We start from the raw sequence: 17,087 nt of genomic DNA on the forward strand, positions 1-17,087 counted from the left end.
CTGAGTCTACTATTCTCTCTCCTTACTCGTACACCTCAAGTTTAGGTCCTCCATCTCTCTAACTCTGTTCTGTTCCCCTTCAGATCCAGACTGATTCTGCTACTAAAGTGAGAATAAAAAGCAAATAAACTGTCAACATGTCTCAAAAGTAATCATTTGCTGCTTACCATATATAAGATAAAGTTCAAAGTGCTTAACGTAATTTGTTTCTTGTCCTCATCCCTAACCCTCCTCCTTGTCACTTCTTATCTGACAGTTTATGTTTCAGAAACGAATAGAATATTTCTCTTCACAGTACTGGTTTTCATGCTCTCTCTCAGAATATACTCCAGTTCTCACTTCCATCTTTCTTTGCAATAGTAGACTCAGTCAAGGTTTCCACACTTTACTCTCCCACCAGGTTGGTTGGCTCTCAGCTCTGCTTGAACAACCCTGTGTGTCCATATCCCAAAGCAGTCAACACAGGGTATTGCATTCACCTTGTGTATGTCTTATCTTCCCCACTGGAGCATGATCGCCAAGGTCTGGAATTTATATGAAGAAGAAAGTGCTTTAAATAGATATCAAACTGATTGTGTAACACAGCATTGTATAATATAGCCTACTGTATATCAAGCATGGTATGTGTAGTTTTACTAATGTTGTTAATGTAATACCTACTTAAACCTTAGAAAGTATGAATTTTAAACACTGTTTTGTGTATCTCAGAGAATTGTCCATAGTATGATAGTATGATATTCTGTGAGAGAGATAGGATTTTAACCCTAGTCTTTTCCTGTGCCCTTAACTTTTTATCCTATATCACTAATGACTATAGCTGGTATTAGTGTTAAAACATTATTAATTTGTTTAATTTAATATCCCCAAAAGCTAACTTGAATGCTACACTAATTATATAAATTACAAAATGTCTAAGGGTCCATGTGAGAAGTTTCATCAGTTTTCAGATAAATTTTGAATGAAAAAAAAAAAAAAGTCTTTACCATGGAAGATAAAGAATTTTATACCAATAGATGTTTTCCCTTTTTTTTAACCCCAAGTGATTGACATAATATTTATTTGTTATTAGATTTCAGAAATTATCTCCCCTGGCATCAAATACGTAAGTCGTACACCCAATATCTAAGAACGTATTTGTAAATTATGTTATAATGTATCAGTGTTTGGGAGACACAGAAAGTAGGTACTTCTTAAGCTGTAGAACTTTACTGTGTAAATGAAGACCAGCATGATATTTAAGCACATAGGCTCTAGCTTCAGGCAAACCTGACACTGAAGTTTAGTTTTGTCACTAATAGCTTTATAAACATCTACAAATTACTTGGGCAAAGAATTTCTTTAAAATCAAATTTCTTTTAAAATTGATTATGATTTTTTACCCATTAGAATGATTTATATTTAAATATTAGAAACAGAGGTCCAGATATCTCTTGGACTTACCATGTAGACTCCCTTCTGTCTGGATCACTTCCTCCTTTCTGACATTTCCCCCGCATGCCCTCCAACTCTGATGTGCTCTTCATAAGAGCTAGGTGTCCCTGCTGTATGCCACCAATGCCCTGAACCTCCCATCCACTGTCTGGTAACTACGTTAGTTATCTGCTCTCCCGCTGCCTGACGATGACCTTGCAAGTCCATTACTTCCCTGTACTTATCTTCGCCCGGCATATAGGTGTGTGATTAATATTTGCTTAAATGAATTAGCCAGAATTGTTATTTCATTTTCTTACTCTCAATTTTAGTCCTAGTTATAATATTCATTGCCATCCGTACATATTCCTACCACATGTTTGAGCAAAGGCTAGGTTCAATTACTAACTTACTTATATTCTAGCCCCCAAGATAATGGCAATATTTAGTAAATGATGTCATTTTAAGTAACCAATTCATCATTTTTATCTATATTCTTGTCTACCATACACACTGAGGATAAGGCATTTACCTCTTTAGCCCACTGTTTTCTTATCTATATAATGAAAGGGAGCCTGGCTGAACAATTTCCAGTGTCTGCCGACTCTAAATTTCTGAGGCTCTACGTGATGGGCTGCATGACCTCCTAAAATTCAGCATCCGCATTTTATTCATCTTTGTGATTCATTAATTTCCAGCACCCAGCTCATGGTTTAGAATGCAACAGAAACTCAAGAACATAGCCTTGCTGTATGGGGTAGCTACACTCAAGCCCAGCTGTGCGCCTTGTAGGCTGTACAAACCTGGACAATTACCTTAATCCCTCAGAGCCTCAGTTTCTTCCTCTGAAAAGAGGGGCTAATAATGACATAATGCCTGTGAATTGCTGGGCAGCTCATCCAACTCACACATGAATACAGAGCTGTGTTTCAGTGTATGATCCAACGAATCTAGGATTCTAGACAAATTGCGTAGATTAAACAGCAAAATGTACATTATTTCTTCGGTATTTTGTTCTTTAAAATACTAAGTGATTGGCTCGGCGCCTATAGCTCAACCGGCTAAGGCACCAGCCACGTACACCTAAGGTGGCGGGTTCGAATCCCCAGCCCGGACCCGCCAAACAACAATGACGGCTGCAACCAAAAAATAGCCGGGCATTGTGGCGGGCGCCTGTGGTCCCAGCTACTTGGGAGGCGGAGGCAGGAGACTCGCTTGAGCCCAGGAGTTGGAGGTTGCTGTGAGCTGTAATGCCACGGCAGGCACTCTACCCAGGGGGACAGCTTGAGGCTCTGTCTCAAAAAAAAAAAAAAAAGAAAAATACTGAGTGATTAATATAACCGTTTCTACTCTCTAGTTCATAATGCATATGTAAATTAGTTCCCTGCATTTGTGCTACAAGACCAAATAGTACTAAAATGTAGACTGCAATTACATAGATATTACCAATACATGTATAATAAAGGATATATACTAAATTTGTTTACTTTGTTTTTTATGTATAAATATATACATAAACTGATTTTGTATATATTTAAATGAAGAGCAGGATGAACATTTCCTGAAAGTTTTTTTACAGGAAAGAATTTTCTGTTTCTAATAAAAAGACCCACTTGATTATCATTTTATAAAAAATAAATAAATAACTAAAGATTAGGAACGGCATATTGAATGGTTTTAATAATAAGGAAATTTATAATTTAATATAACATACTGTCCAGAATCATACAGCCCCAGGAATATAGTAAATACACCAAAAGAACCATTTCTTGGATCTGGATATCTCAGGCTTTATGCTTACATGACATATTGTGATATGACTGCAACAGCTCTAGTCGATACATCCAGATCTAATCTCCTCAAAAAGACTGGTTCTTTGTATTTCTTTTCAACACCATGAAATCCTTTTCACAAAAGCCCCCATCAGATTACTTCTCATGTTTGAATTACCAGAATTAGGTCACATCCTGTTGGGCATTTAGTGGACCCCAACCTGAAGGTCCACCACCTTCAGCAAGGTGCTGAGGAAAGAATGAAACTTACACCAAACTTAGTGCATGAGGAAGCCTGTAACGACATACACTATTCCACGTGCCTAGTGGGCAGCATGAGAACAATGCCGCACCTGTCATGTTTCCTGGACTCTTTTTGGGGTACATAACAGAGTATGCATGCAAAGATGCACAGCTGTCAGTAGTTAGCAGTCAAGGTTAAGAATGAGACAGGGGAGATTACAGCCCGCAGGAAGGTTGGATAAAGGGTTTAACAGGGACATGGGGTAATAGAACATCTGAAGAGGCCAGATAATGGTGCAACTGAAAGAGAGAAGGGGGGGAGCAAGTCTCGTCTCCTCAGACAGATATCTCAGGTTCTCTAGCCTGAGCTACGAGTTGATGCTCTCAGCTGCCTGCACTGCTGATTTCCCCATGTAGGGTTAGTCACGCAGACATTCCCCTCACTGGGCACCTTCAGACGCCCTTCTCCTCAATTAGGAGTAAAAGGTTGGCCTGCCTGTGGGCTTTACCCTGACTTTTGAAGGGTCCATGGGATCTCAGCCTATTTATTTCCACAACATACATATAAACCAATCACTGGCAAATAGAATGAGATTGCCATGGTTAGCACAGACTGATTGTGACCTATCTCAAAGAACTTAGTATTGGACCCCCAGCAGTCTTTGAGTCATGAAGATGAACAGAGGAAGATATATAGCAACAAAGGCGATATTCTGCTTGAAAATGGTTAAGGTTAAACAATGAAGATGGCTGTTGGGTTGGCAATCAATTGTATCTGCCATATTCTTCCCTTTGGTTATCAAATGTCTATCTAGATAAATCTTCCATCTGCCTTCAATTTAAAGAATGTCTACATGAGACATACTTTTAAATTACAATATAACCTCCATAGTTGACCACTTACCTACATCGACCACCTCCTTAAGTTGACCTAACTTTCATAGACCAGACATGCAGCCCATGTACTTATCAGTACAGCAGGCCTACTTCCTTATGTTGACCACAACTGTATATTGACCAGTGTGTTAGGTGGCCAACTTACAAAGATGCGATTGTACATTAATAGTTTTAAAAACTCATCCATTTACCATATACATACATAGAAAAGTCCAGAATCCCTACGTGAGGTACTGACTTTCCATTATATCCAGATCCAGTTCTTCGTTGTCTAAAGACCTGAGGCCAAAACCAAGTTATCACTAAATCTAATATACAATGATAGAAAACAAACACTGTAACTAGCATAAATAAATATCCCTTTAGAGAAGACAGAATTGAAACTACATGATTGGCACAGGTTCACAGAAGAATGTCATATTCTTTAGGGTAAGATGGTGAAGATTAACTTCCTTGAAAGTGGAATAGTTCCTAGATAAGCGGAATATAGCAGAACCCATTTCATCTCTTTAGGATGTTACCTTGTTATGCTGCTACGCAGATTCTTATTCATTGGGAGTTATTTTGGAGGATTGTTTTTCTCCTGTTGGACAATGCTGCTCTAGGACTTCAGTGCCTTTATGCGTTATAACAACTGTCACCCTTGAAACTGGATATTACTGCACATTTGCGACCCTTTGCTAGAGTTTACCATCTTTGTTTCTTACTTTAGACACTTTAGATGTGTAACTGATAGGGGAAACAGGTCTCATACGGGCACCTTGGAGACTATGAATAGTGGGTAGGTAATACAGGATGACCATATTGGGATGTATGCTGCATTTCTTACCAAGACTCCTAATTCTCAAACCTAAGGAGCCTAGTCAGGTGGTGGGTGACAAAAATAACATTGAAATGTATACACATATACTTTTAGGGTCAAAATAAAGTAATACCAATATAATATGTAGACCAGTACTTTTCATAATATAAGTATTTATCACTAAAAATATTTCTTTGATGCATACACTAAGTGGGAAATATACATGATTTCAGAAAATATGATGATGTGTAAGCCATGGTTTTAAACCCTCTGTTCATGTACTCAGGATGAAAATTATAAGACAAAGCTTCTGTACCTGTTCTAACAAAATAGCCTATAATAAACCCATGTTCTGAGCCTTTTGGGAAACAGATCTATAAGTATTTAATATTTAGTGGTAGCTACAGATTTCTTACTTCTGGAAAGCCGATGTTAAATTGCATATTATTTTTAATAGATCCCATTAGTAGATTAAAAGGTTCAATAAAACCCTCAGTAAGCAGAATCACCACACCTCAAATGGAAGTCAAGAAAAGAACTTAGTTGGTTAAAAATGTCAAGACAATTATCAATTGTTTAAAAATTTTATAGGCATATTTTATTATTCCACATTTTCTTTCATGAGTCCTATGAGCGGAATGCAGTTTTCGATTTTGTTGTTGTTTTTGCCCAGAAAGTATTAGGAACAAGTAAGATAAGCAAAAGGTATGACATTCTTTTTATACTAATATGCTGACATTGTTCTTATTTCCTTACTAAATGGTTCAGTCCTACCTCCAAGAAAACATGTGGACAAAACACTCATATTACCTCAATGAGTATTTGTTGATGCAGTTATAGTACCTTTTCATAGAAAACATTCATATCACATAGATGACAATTTGTTGATACTTTTGTATTAGTTTTTCACCTCATTTCCATATTATACAAAGATAAATGTATGGTAAATAGATATTTGGTTACTTTTGTGTTGTAGAATTCATAAAGATGAAACATTTTATACAAGACTCCCGATATTTCTTATTAAAGCATAATAACAAATTTTGTTTGTATGTTTGCTTTTTTTCCAAAATTTCCTTTATACATTCCATAAGATGGTTTTTTTTTTTTTTCTTTTTAAGTCTCAACATACTATCTTTGGGTGCTATGCTGTCTTTAGTGCTTTATTTATATAAATTACTCCAAATGACATAAAAGTATGTTTTATTTTTATTTATTTTCATATTATAATCCACAGAGTTTTAAACTCACATATTATAAACTCATATAGAGTTTAAGTCTATGATACTATTCGAAAAATAATGGCAAAACTAAGCATAAATGAATAAAATTAGAATGAATGTGTTATATAAATTCAATCAGAGTATTCTAGCTTCTCAGAAATTGTGGGCCATTGAAACTATTTAAAAATTATGTGCCTAAATTTTCAGTGACAGTTCAGTGATTAAGTTCTTGGGGTATATGGATTAGTTACTAATTAATTCATGACTTAATTTAAAATGAGGTAGAGTTTTTATTGTTGCATACATGCATTCAGGACTCTCAGTTACATTTAGGAAAAATAAAATCTAACATTAAATGGGTGTCCCTATTTTTTAGGATATAACTAAGCAATAATGGATATTAAGACTCTGGCATGGAAATAACAGTCAATCAGCAAGTCATTTATTAGGCATCACATTTTTATCTACTAGATTATTAGACATTTAAGCCATATGTAAAGAGACGTCCCCTAATTTTAATTGCAATGCACTGTGAATCTACTGTAAAATGGGTTAGGATAAAGTAGATCATGGGATTTATTCTTGTCATAGGTTGATAGATGAGATACTCAGAGATACTCTTACTGAAATACAAGAAACACATTTACAAGTAAGCAAAACAATCTACAAGATACACACACAGGCTAACAAACACATACACACACTTATATTTATGCATGAATAAATCCAAAGAACAGTTGGTAAGCTGAAATACAAATGGGAGTTAAAATGGGAAGAAAGTTTCATTTTCTTGAGCACATTGATTAAGTCTCTGGAATTAGGAGTCTAAGATTCGGGCGTGGTCAGATTGGATCACTAGATAAAGAACCTGAACTTGAAACTTTAGCATTAAGCTAAGAACACCAAAGGTTGTTAAATTCACTCCAAAGTGGTAGTAACTGTTAGCTTCAGATGCAGGAAATGGCCTAAATTATACAAAATTTAGGCTCCCAGGATACTTAAAGTTTAAGAATCTTAAACTAAACATGGGTTCACTATCAAATATAAATAAACACTTAAGGAAATTATCCACCATGAATAAATAACGTGAAATACCAAGTAGAGTCAGACCTTTATAGGCATCAAATATTGGAATAATTAGTTAAAACATATGAAATGCCAAAGTAGGTTAATCCATGGTATTGTAAATGACACGATCTCTTTTTGAAAAGCTAAATAATATTCCACATGTGTGCATATATTTTATATATATTTTATACACACAGGCGTGTGTAAAGTCTGACAAGTCAGTGAACTGCCATACACTTACATTGGCAGCATTGTACAAACAGCTACTCAGGAAGGTTTTATCACTTTGGTATATCAGTGTCTCACAGCTGTGTTTATGTCAATGTATGATAGTGTCTTGCTTTGTAGCTTTCATTTTGGGGGGAGTGTTTTGTGTGCTGTTGCAAGAATGTTGGAGCTTGGGTTACAGCAATAAACAACCATTAAATTTCTTGTTAAACTTGGGAAGAGTGGAAGGAAAATAGGAACATGTTAGTCCAAGTTTATAGGTACAATGCATGAAGAATACCAGCATGTACAAATGGATTAAATGCTATTCTGAGCAGAGAGTAAATGTCACTAATGAAAAGAGGACAGGGAAGCCAGTAATGGCAAAACTGAGAAAACATTGCAAAAATTTATTAAATTGTGTATGAAAATTGTTGGTGGACTGAGAAGTGTAGAAGACCAAGTAAACATTGATAGAGAAACAGGACAGTGTTAACTAAAATTCTTAGCATGAGAAAGGTGTGTGCAATGGTCCCAATGGATCCCACTGATGAACAAAAATAAAAGAGAGTAGAATTTTGATGAGAACTTTTGGAGAAACAAGATGATGTTTTGGGCCATGTTATCACTGGTGATGAGACAATGGTGTATCAACATTACCCTGAAATAAAGTGTCAAATTGCACAATGTAAGTCAGTCAGTTCTCCATGACCAAAAAGTTCTGTCAGTCCAAATCAAGGATCAAAACAATGTTGCTAAACTTTTTTGAAATCAGAGGGATTATTCATTATGGATTTGTACCAGTTGGACAGTAACCAAGTTTACTATTTGGAACTGCTATAAAGCCTGCATGAAAAAGATGAAAACAATCCAAACTTTTCACCATCTCATAGCTCTTGCATCACCACAATGCACCAGCTCACATGACACTATCCATAAGGAAATTTTACCCAGTAAACAAACAGCTGTATTATCTCCCTACTCACCTTATCTGGCCTCCAGTGAATTTTTTCTTTACCAGAAGATAAAGGAAATATTGAAAGGAAGGCATTTTGATGACAGTCAGGACACTAAAGATAATAAGAGGACAGCTCTGATGGCCATTCCAAAAAAGGAGCTCTAAAATTCCTCTGAAGGGTGGACTAAGCTCTGGCATCTGTGCAAAGTTTCCCAAGGGGAGTATTTTAAAGGTGACTATAGTGATATTCAGCATTGAGATATGCAGCACCTTTTCTAGGATGAGTTTGGCAACTTACTTGTCTGAACCCATATACCTACTCAGCCATTAATGGACACTTAGGCTGTTCTCACAACTAAATTAAATTTTAGTTTAGTCCTTATAACTAAAACTACAATGAATATGGAAACACAGATATTGTGTATGTATCTGAAGAGGTGATTTCATTTTCTTTGGATATATACAGCAATCCTCAATATTTTTGACACCAAGGACTGGTTTCATGGAAGATAATTTTTCCACAAATTGGGTGCAGGAGTATATTAGATTGCCATAAGGAGCATGCAAACTAGATTACCCTGAATGACACTTTACAGCAGGGCTTGCACTCCTTGTGCTGTCCCTGATTTAAAATGAGGCAGTGATGTGACCAGTGGCCTGCTATGGCTGTAAATACAGATAAAGCTTCCATTGGTCCTTCATTCTTTTCCCCCTTTACCTCTTACTGTGTAGCCCGGTTCTAATAGGCCATGGTCTAGTACCAGCATGTAGTCTTGGGCTTTGGGTCAGCAGGCTATATATACCAAGATGAGGGATTGCTGGGTCATACAGTAGTTCTTTTTAATGTCTTTAACAACATCCAAACTGTTATCCACAATGACTGCAACAATCCATATCCCCACCAACAGTAAATAAGAATTCCTTTTTTTCCCCACACTTATCTCTTGTCCCTTTGAAAATAGCCAACCTAATGTCTGAGAGGTGGTATCTCACTCATTGCAGATTTGATGTGCATTTTCCTGATGATTAGTGAGGTTGAGTACCTTTTCATGTACTACTCGGCCATTTTTTTTTTTTTTTTAGAGACAGAGTCTCATTGTATTGCCCTTGGTAGAGTGCCAGGGCATCACACAGCTCACAGCAACCTCCAACTCCTGGGCTTAGGTGATTCTCTTGCCTCAGCCTCCTGAGTAGCTGGGACTACAGGTGCCCACCACAACACCCAGCTATTTTTTGTTGTTGCAGTTTGGCCAGGGCCAGGTTTGAACCTACCACCCTCAGTATATGGGGCCGGCACCCTACTCACTGAGCCACAGGTACTGCCCCATACTTGGCCATTTTTATGTCTTCTTTAGAGAAATGTGAGCTCAGGTTATTTGTCCATTTTTAAATTGGGTTATTCAGGCTCTTTTTTGCTATTGAGTTGTATAAGTCTTTATATAACTGAAATAAGCTAGGTGGAGAAAAATGCTACATAATTGCATTTATGTAGAATCCTAAAAAAGTGAGATACATAGAAACGGAAAGTAGAAAGGTGTTTATCAAGATGGAGATGGGAGAAAATGGGTGATATAAATGAAAAGATAAAGATGCAGTTATTTTGGATAAATAATTCTAGAAATCTAACATACAACATGAGGTCTGTAATTAATAATAGTATACTGAAAATTTCCTATGTGATTATATTTCAAGTATTTATCATAATAAGGAAAAAAAGGAAACTGAAATGATGAAGATACTTTACTATAATGATTATTTTACTAGGTGCTTGTGTATGTATAATATATGTGAAATCATCATGCTGTATACCTTAAATACAGGAGAACCTCTGTAACTTGACCACTCAAGGGACTCTAGCAAAATGGTCAGCATAAGGAACTTCCATTGAGTACATGTGGTGCATGTCTAGTCTATGAAAATTAGGTCAACTTATGGAAGTCCCCCCAGGGTAGGAATGTGGTCAAATATAGATGTTCTACTATCTATACAATAAAAAATAGACAAAAAAGAATCAAATACCAACATATACAAGATATTTAAATTAAAAAATGAAAATTTAAAGACCAATAATAAAATATTATCCAAAATGATTAATCATAGTTTAAAAAGACTTTTTTTTTTTTTTTTTTGAGACAGGGCCTCAAGTTATCCCCCCAGATAGAGTGCTATGGCATCACAGCTCACAGCAACCTCCAACTCCTGGGCTCAAGCGAGTTTCCTGCCTCAGCCTCCCAAGTAGCTGGGACCACAGGCGCCCATCAGAATGCCCGGCTATTTTTTTGGTTGCAGCTGGGTTGTTTTGGCAGGCCCAGGCTGGATTTGAACCCACCACCTTAGGTGTATGTGGCTGGCACCTTAGCCTCTTGAGCCACAGGTGCGGAGCCTAAAAAGACTTTTTAAAATAAAAATATAAGAATGTAAAATTTAAACAAATCCTTAGATATGTCAATACATAAATAATTAATTAACCAAAGAGCTTAAGAAATTATGCAATTGGAAAGATAGAGAAATAAGGAAATGGATAATTATGAAAGGTTAAGAGACAGAAGATTAAATTAGGGTATCTAATTTATATTGATTTAGAATCCCAGAATAATAAAAGAGGGAGAATGGAGAAGAAACTCTATTTGAAGAGATAATAGCTAATTTTCCAGAATTGATGATGAAGGACCTGAATCTAGAGGAATAGAAAGGATAATTTATACCAAGCAGAATATTAGTGCACATAGAAATTTCATAGTGAACAAAGCACCAAAGAAAAAGAAAAAACCTTAAAGCAACCAAAAAGAAAAATCATATACAAACAAATGTTATTTAATCTCAGAGTAGGATTTACAATAGGATTATGAGTCAGGTAACAATGGAGAAATAAAAATCTCCACATATTTCAAAGAAATATTATTTTATGAACTGGCTTTCTGACCCAATAAAATTTAATTGGAAGTCAATCAGAAAATTACAATGATAAAATTTCGGTTTTTAAAAACAACTGGCATATAGCATGTATTTCATAGGTTAAAGAGAAAATAATAAAGGAAATATAAAATACTTAGAAATGTGTGATAATAGATAAATTTCAGTAAATTACTCCGAAACTTATAGAAGCCCTTTCACACAGCAGCAAATTCAATGTCATATAGACAAAAAAAAAAAAAAAGAAAAAAGTTACTAAGAATCTATTTAAAGGTCTAAATAAATGAAGAACTAATCCAGGCTTAAGTGTAGGAATAGTTAATACATTACACATGTCATTTCTTACCAAATCCATCTATGAATTCAGTGCAATTCCAACTAAAAGACCCAAAGGATGTTTTGAAGAATTTTATAAGTTGATAATAGTAGAAAATAAAATGTCCAAGAGTAGTCAAAATACTCAAAAAAGAAAAAATAAGAGAATGGAATGGATGGAAGGCCTGAGTGGTAAGATAAAGTCTTATTTTACAGTAATAAAAGTTAAGCCAATCTGCAGTACCTCAGATACACACAACAATGACCAAGATAGCAGAATGTAAAGTTCCTAAACCATATACAGAATCTTGATACATGTCAGAGTTTGCCATTCAGGTCACCGAGGAAAGAAAGACAATTTACTCAATGAAAAGTATTAAGACAACTGATTGTTCATGTTGAGGGGGAAATATGGAAGGGCTATATTGATGTATAACAAGACTATCATATTAGAAACAAGAAACACAAAATTTTATCGTGCCACAATTTCCACAGGAAAGAACTCCAGACATGGATTATCAGTATGTTCTTTTCAAGGTCTTATCAGGACCTTGATCTTGATCACCTGAAATCAAGGTGTCGGCTAGCTAGGGGCGGGGTGTGATCTCATCTGATTGTCCCAGCATCTCTTCCAAACCCATTTGTTGGCAAAATTCAGTTACTGTGGTTCTAGGACTGAGGCCCTTGGCCCAGAAGGGCACCCTCTGTTCTTTGCTATATCTGTTTTTCTGCAATGTGGTAGTATGTATATTTAAGGCCATGGGAAATGTGTCAGTTGTGATTTGTGCATGTGTGTGTGCATGCACCCACGCGTGTGTGCACACATCTCTCATGTCTTAGTCAGGGCCACTCATAATAATATCCCTTTTGAGTAATTTGAAGTCAAGTGATAATAATGTATGTAACAGACAGTCCGTCACCTTTTCTATGTACTATAACCTAATTGGGATGGATATTCCATCACATTTACAGGTCTTTCTTACATTAAAGGAGAAGCAATAATATAGCCCCTCTACATTAGGACATTGGAAACTTTGGGGTCATTTTAAAATTCTGCCTACCACACGTATTTACCTCACTGTGTCTATAAAAGTTAATCAACAAAAGAGAAGTTTTGAAGAAAATAGCTTTATGATCTTGACTCACAGGCAAAATGATACTCATGAAATCAAGGTTTAGCAACTCCAATTCTGGTAAAATTAATAATTTCTTTTCATCAAATGATTTAACATAAAGTTATAAACAATTTCAAGACATAGAGTGTAATAGATTAATATTCAGAATATATAAAACTGATCTCAAAAGTGAAACAGGCCCCCTCTATATTAAAAGTGAGATATTGATCTCAGCTCTCTGTGTGGTGGGATAGTTCTGGGCAAAATCAAACAAAACAAACCAAAGCAAAACCTTCATTTCAAGCCACCTTATTTGTTCAACCCTCACTGTCTTCAAATGTTATTTTCAATTTATGCTATAATGGCAAATTGTTGGGAATCAATGACATAAAAGAGTCTTGTGATCAATAATAAGACAAGAATGCCAAGAGAAAAATTATGAGAAAATATTCAAATAATTATGTCACTGAAAAAGAAACACAAATGACAATTAAGCATATGGAAATACTTGAAACTCAAGTATTAATGAACAAAATGCAAAAGAAAAATACTTCTAAATGCACTAGATTACTAGATTGGTACAAATATAGAAATCTGATGCATAAAATTGTGACTATTTAAATTGGTAGAACAATTTTAGAAAAGCATATGGCACTAAGTTATATAATGAATTTTTGCCTTATTACCTAGTAAGTATATCAATTAGAGTTATACTTGAAAATGTGAACCAGAAGATGTTTAATATTGTTCAAAACCATATTGCTTATAAAAGTAAAAAAAGGGAAACCAGTAGTCTTTATTGATAGTTACTAACTGAAAGTTTATTTATTTAACTCTAAGTAGTACAAAGAAACATTTTTAAAAAATCATGACCATATAAAATATATAATTCAAATTTTAACATATTCTATTTTTAAATTTGGTCAAAATCATTGCTTTAATCAATGCTAATAATGCAAACACATTTAAAAAAGTAATAGTATACTCAAAAATTATTTATTATGTAGCTAAAAAAGCTAGGATATAAAATCCTTCATGTTAAAATTGCTTTTAATAATATAGTATATATTTATGATATATAGTTATGAATATTACTAAAAGAGTCATACTGGCAACATTAAACATTCATTTTTGTTATCAGGTGATGAATAATGCTTTATTATAAATTTTTTTCCTCAAAGTTTGATTGTATAAAAGATAGTATGTGGGTAATTTCTTTCTGTTTTGATTATTAGATACATTATTTTTACTATTACTTTACAGACCTAATTCAAGAATTGTATTTGAATAAATTTGAATTTTTGGTAGGTGCATAAACAATATATGAATGCATGAGTGTATTTTAGTCAGAAATAATGCTGAATTATACATCATAGTATAATGTGTCTGTCAAAGTATTATGTTCCCAGTTTCACCAGCACATTTTAATATATTTGAGGAATCCTGTTACAAAAGAATACTTAAAATAATCTTGATATCATTAAATCTGGTGATCTAGATTCAAATTTAGCTGTAGCATTTTTTTGAAGCTTTACTACTTAATGAAAATAGCACGTTATGGCTTTCCATGTTAATTTCATAAGATATATATGCAAATGTGTGGAAAACCACTCTCCACCTACATATACTTTTTATAAAACCTTCTCAAAGTAGATTTGCATTAATCATCCTTCAACAAGAATATTCTATAAACAAAAGCCATGCCATTTCATTGAAAACCTAATGCAGAAGGTGCGGTATTGTACAGGAGGAAAAAAACATGGGATGACATAATGATTTAACTTGAGGAATATTCTGACATGACTTTTTGCCATGCTATCAAAAAATTCATATAGTTAGATATCTGATGTGTATTTTGACATTTTGAATGTTTTTCTGCTATTGCTTTCTTCATGGTTTTTATTACATAACACAATGTTTCTGTTTGTTGCTAGGTTATCCAGATAAATTTTGAAGAATTCGATCTGGAAATTGGCTATGATACCTTGACGATTGGTGACGGGGGTGAAGTTGGAGACCCTAGGACTGTGCTTCAAGTGTAAGTTCTCAATGTTTAGTTTTTCCTTAGCCATCGTGTTTGTGATGCTACACCAAAATAAACTAAAGTGGATGGTTTATAACAACACAGATTTATTTCTTATGGTTCTAGAGGATGTGAAATCCTAGATCAAGTTGCTGTAGATTTGGTGTCTGTTGCGGGCTTGCTCTTATGTAACCTGATATTTCTCAAAGTAGGGTATTCCTGCATCAACGATGCATAGCAAGCACCTGGTGCCCTTCTAAAAATCCAGATTTCTAGGCCCCCAAACCTTAGTGAATCAGCATCTATGGACTCAACAATCTACGTTTTAATGAATGTACCACAGGGTCCAATGCACACCAAAATTTGAGAACTACTAATAGAATTATTGAAAAGAAAAATATTTTTAACATAAACAACTGAGAATATTAAGGCCATTATCATGTCTGTATTTTTTGCTGTGTAAATTAACTAAAGATAAGCTAATTTTCTTTTCCTTTATTCTTTCTTCCTCCTCCCTTTAACTTACAAGAAGCCCTCCTAGTACTATTATTCCAGAATCCTAAAACATGGGTTCAACATCATAGTTACCCATTGTGTATCACTATGTGCATGCCTCAAGATTATTGTTTTTTAGTTCTTATCTTTAGGAAAATAAAACAAAATAAAAACCAAAAATTCCAGCAAAAAAAATGCAATTCTTACTAATCTTCATGCATGCTTTACCTCAGCCTCAACTTTTCTCTTTGCAACAATGATGTCATTGATCAACACAATTCCGTGGTCCATTTCTGGCTTCATACATTCCCATTTTATGTTTCCTAAGGTGTGGTGACAAAGGACCATGCTTCACAAGCTTCACGTGGTTGGTTACGTCACTCATATTTTTTGTAACCTCGTTTTTAACACTTTTTCTCCTAAAAATGGTCAGCATCTTTGCCACCATGTTGAGCCTCTGAAACATCACCACACTGAACTGGTATCTTCCTGAGATAATCTATAGGGTCTCTTAGATACTTTTGTAGTCTGATAGCTTATATTCCATTATAGCATAAAATTGTATTGGAAATTTGAAGCCAGAGAGCTAGAGGAGCATTAAAGAAGTTTCTTGTTTTATCATTTGTCAAGTATACCATTTAAAAGAACCAAAAATTATACATAAATATCTGAATTTGTGATTTCTATTGAGAAAGTGTCTATCCTATACATGGCAGTAGTTTGCTGGAGCTATCCTCTGCCCCTTTTACACAGGGCATAGACTTTTTGTGCCCACTGATACCTGTATCATTTTACACTTGAACTTCTAAGATTCTTTGCTTTGCCTTCCTGGACTTATAGCTATTTAGATATGTGACACCTGGCAACACAAAATTTATATTGTTTTATATTTAAATTCATTTATTGTTCTAAAAATAAATGTCTCTGTTTACCTGACACTTCATAAAAGTTGAAGTTTCTTGGATGCTAATAATATGTAGCAAATTGGAGTATTGATCCCCACGCTTTTGAGAACTTGCTTTCTAAATGTTTGGCATAGATTCTATCATATGCACTTCAGAAATAAAATTGTAGGCTCGGCGCCTGTGGCTCAAGCGGCTAAGGCGCCAGCCACATACACCTAAGGTGGCCGGTTCGAATCCCCAGCCCCGGCCCGCCAAACAACAATGATGGCTGCAACAAAAAAATGGCCAGGCGTTGTGGCGGGCACCTGTAGTCCCAGCTACTTGGGAGGCTGAGGCAGGAGACTCGATTGAGCCCAGGAGTTGGAGGTTGCTGTGAGCTGTGATGCCATGGCACTCTACCCAGGGGGATAGCTTGAGGCTCCGTCTCAAAAAAAAAAAAAAAGAAAAAAAGAAATAAAATTGCAAAAATATAGATTTGATAGGACATTTGCCCCTTACTCCTATTAAGAAAGAGAACTGATTTTCAGGTTTAGGCTATTCTAAATTTGGCCAAGAAGAGGCAGGCTTGCTAGACAATTGAGTTGACTGAGCAAAAAATATTTCTTAAGAGCTTTTTTCTAACATATCGGCCACAAAACAAAAACTTAGTATCTCAGCATTGGATCAAACATTAGAAATCCTGTACATCTAATATCCTGGACCATGGATGATATGTCTTCCTTTCACCATAGCCTTAAAAAC

At 35.1% G+C, this 17,087-nt stretch overlaps 1 protein-coding gene across 2 annotated transcripts in view; it reads left to right on the plus strand.

Moving 5' to 3' along the window:
* CSMD3 (CUB and Sushi multiple domains 3) overlaps positions 1 to 17,087 on the plus strand; it is a 1,080,374-nt gene that overhangs the window by 527,587 nt on the left and 535,700 nt on the right. For both annotated transcript variants that reach the window (XM_003782396.2, XM_003782397.2), the window contains one exon: positions 14,858 to 14,961. In XM_003782396.2, coding sequence (XP_003782444.1) covers positions 14,858 to 14,961 — 104 coding nt within the window. The remainder of the gene's footprint in view (positions 1 to 14,857; positions 14,962 to 17,087) is intronic.

Source organism: Otolemur garnettii, unplaced genomic scaffold (assembly GCF_000181295.1).
Source record: "Otolemur garnettii isolate 467f Iridium unplaced genomic scaffold, OtoGar3 scaffold00004, whole genome shotgun sequence".
Lineage (NCBI taxonomy): Eukaryota > Metazoa > Chordata > Mammalia > Primates > Galagidae > Otolemur > Otolemur garnettii.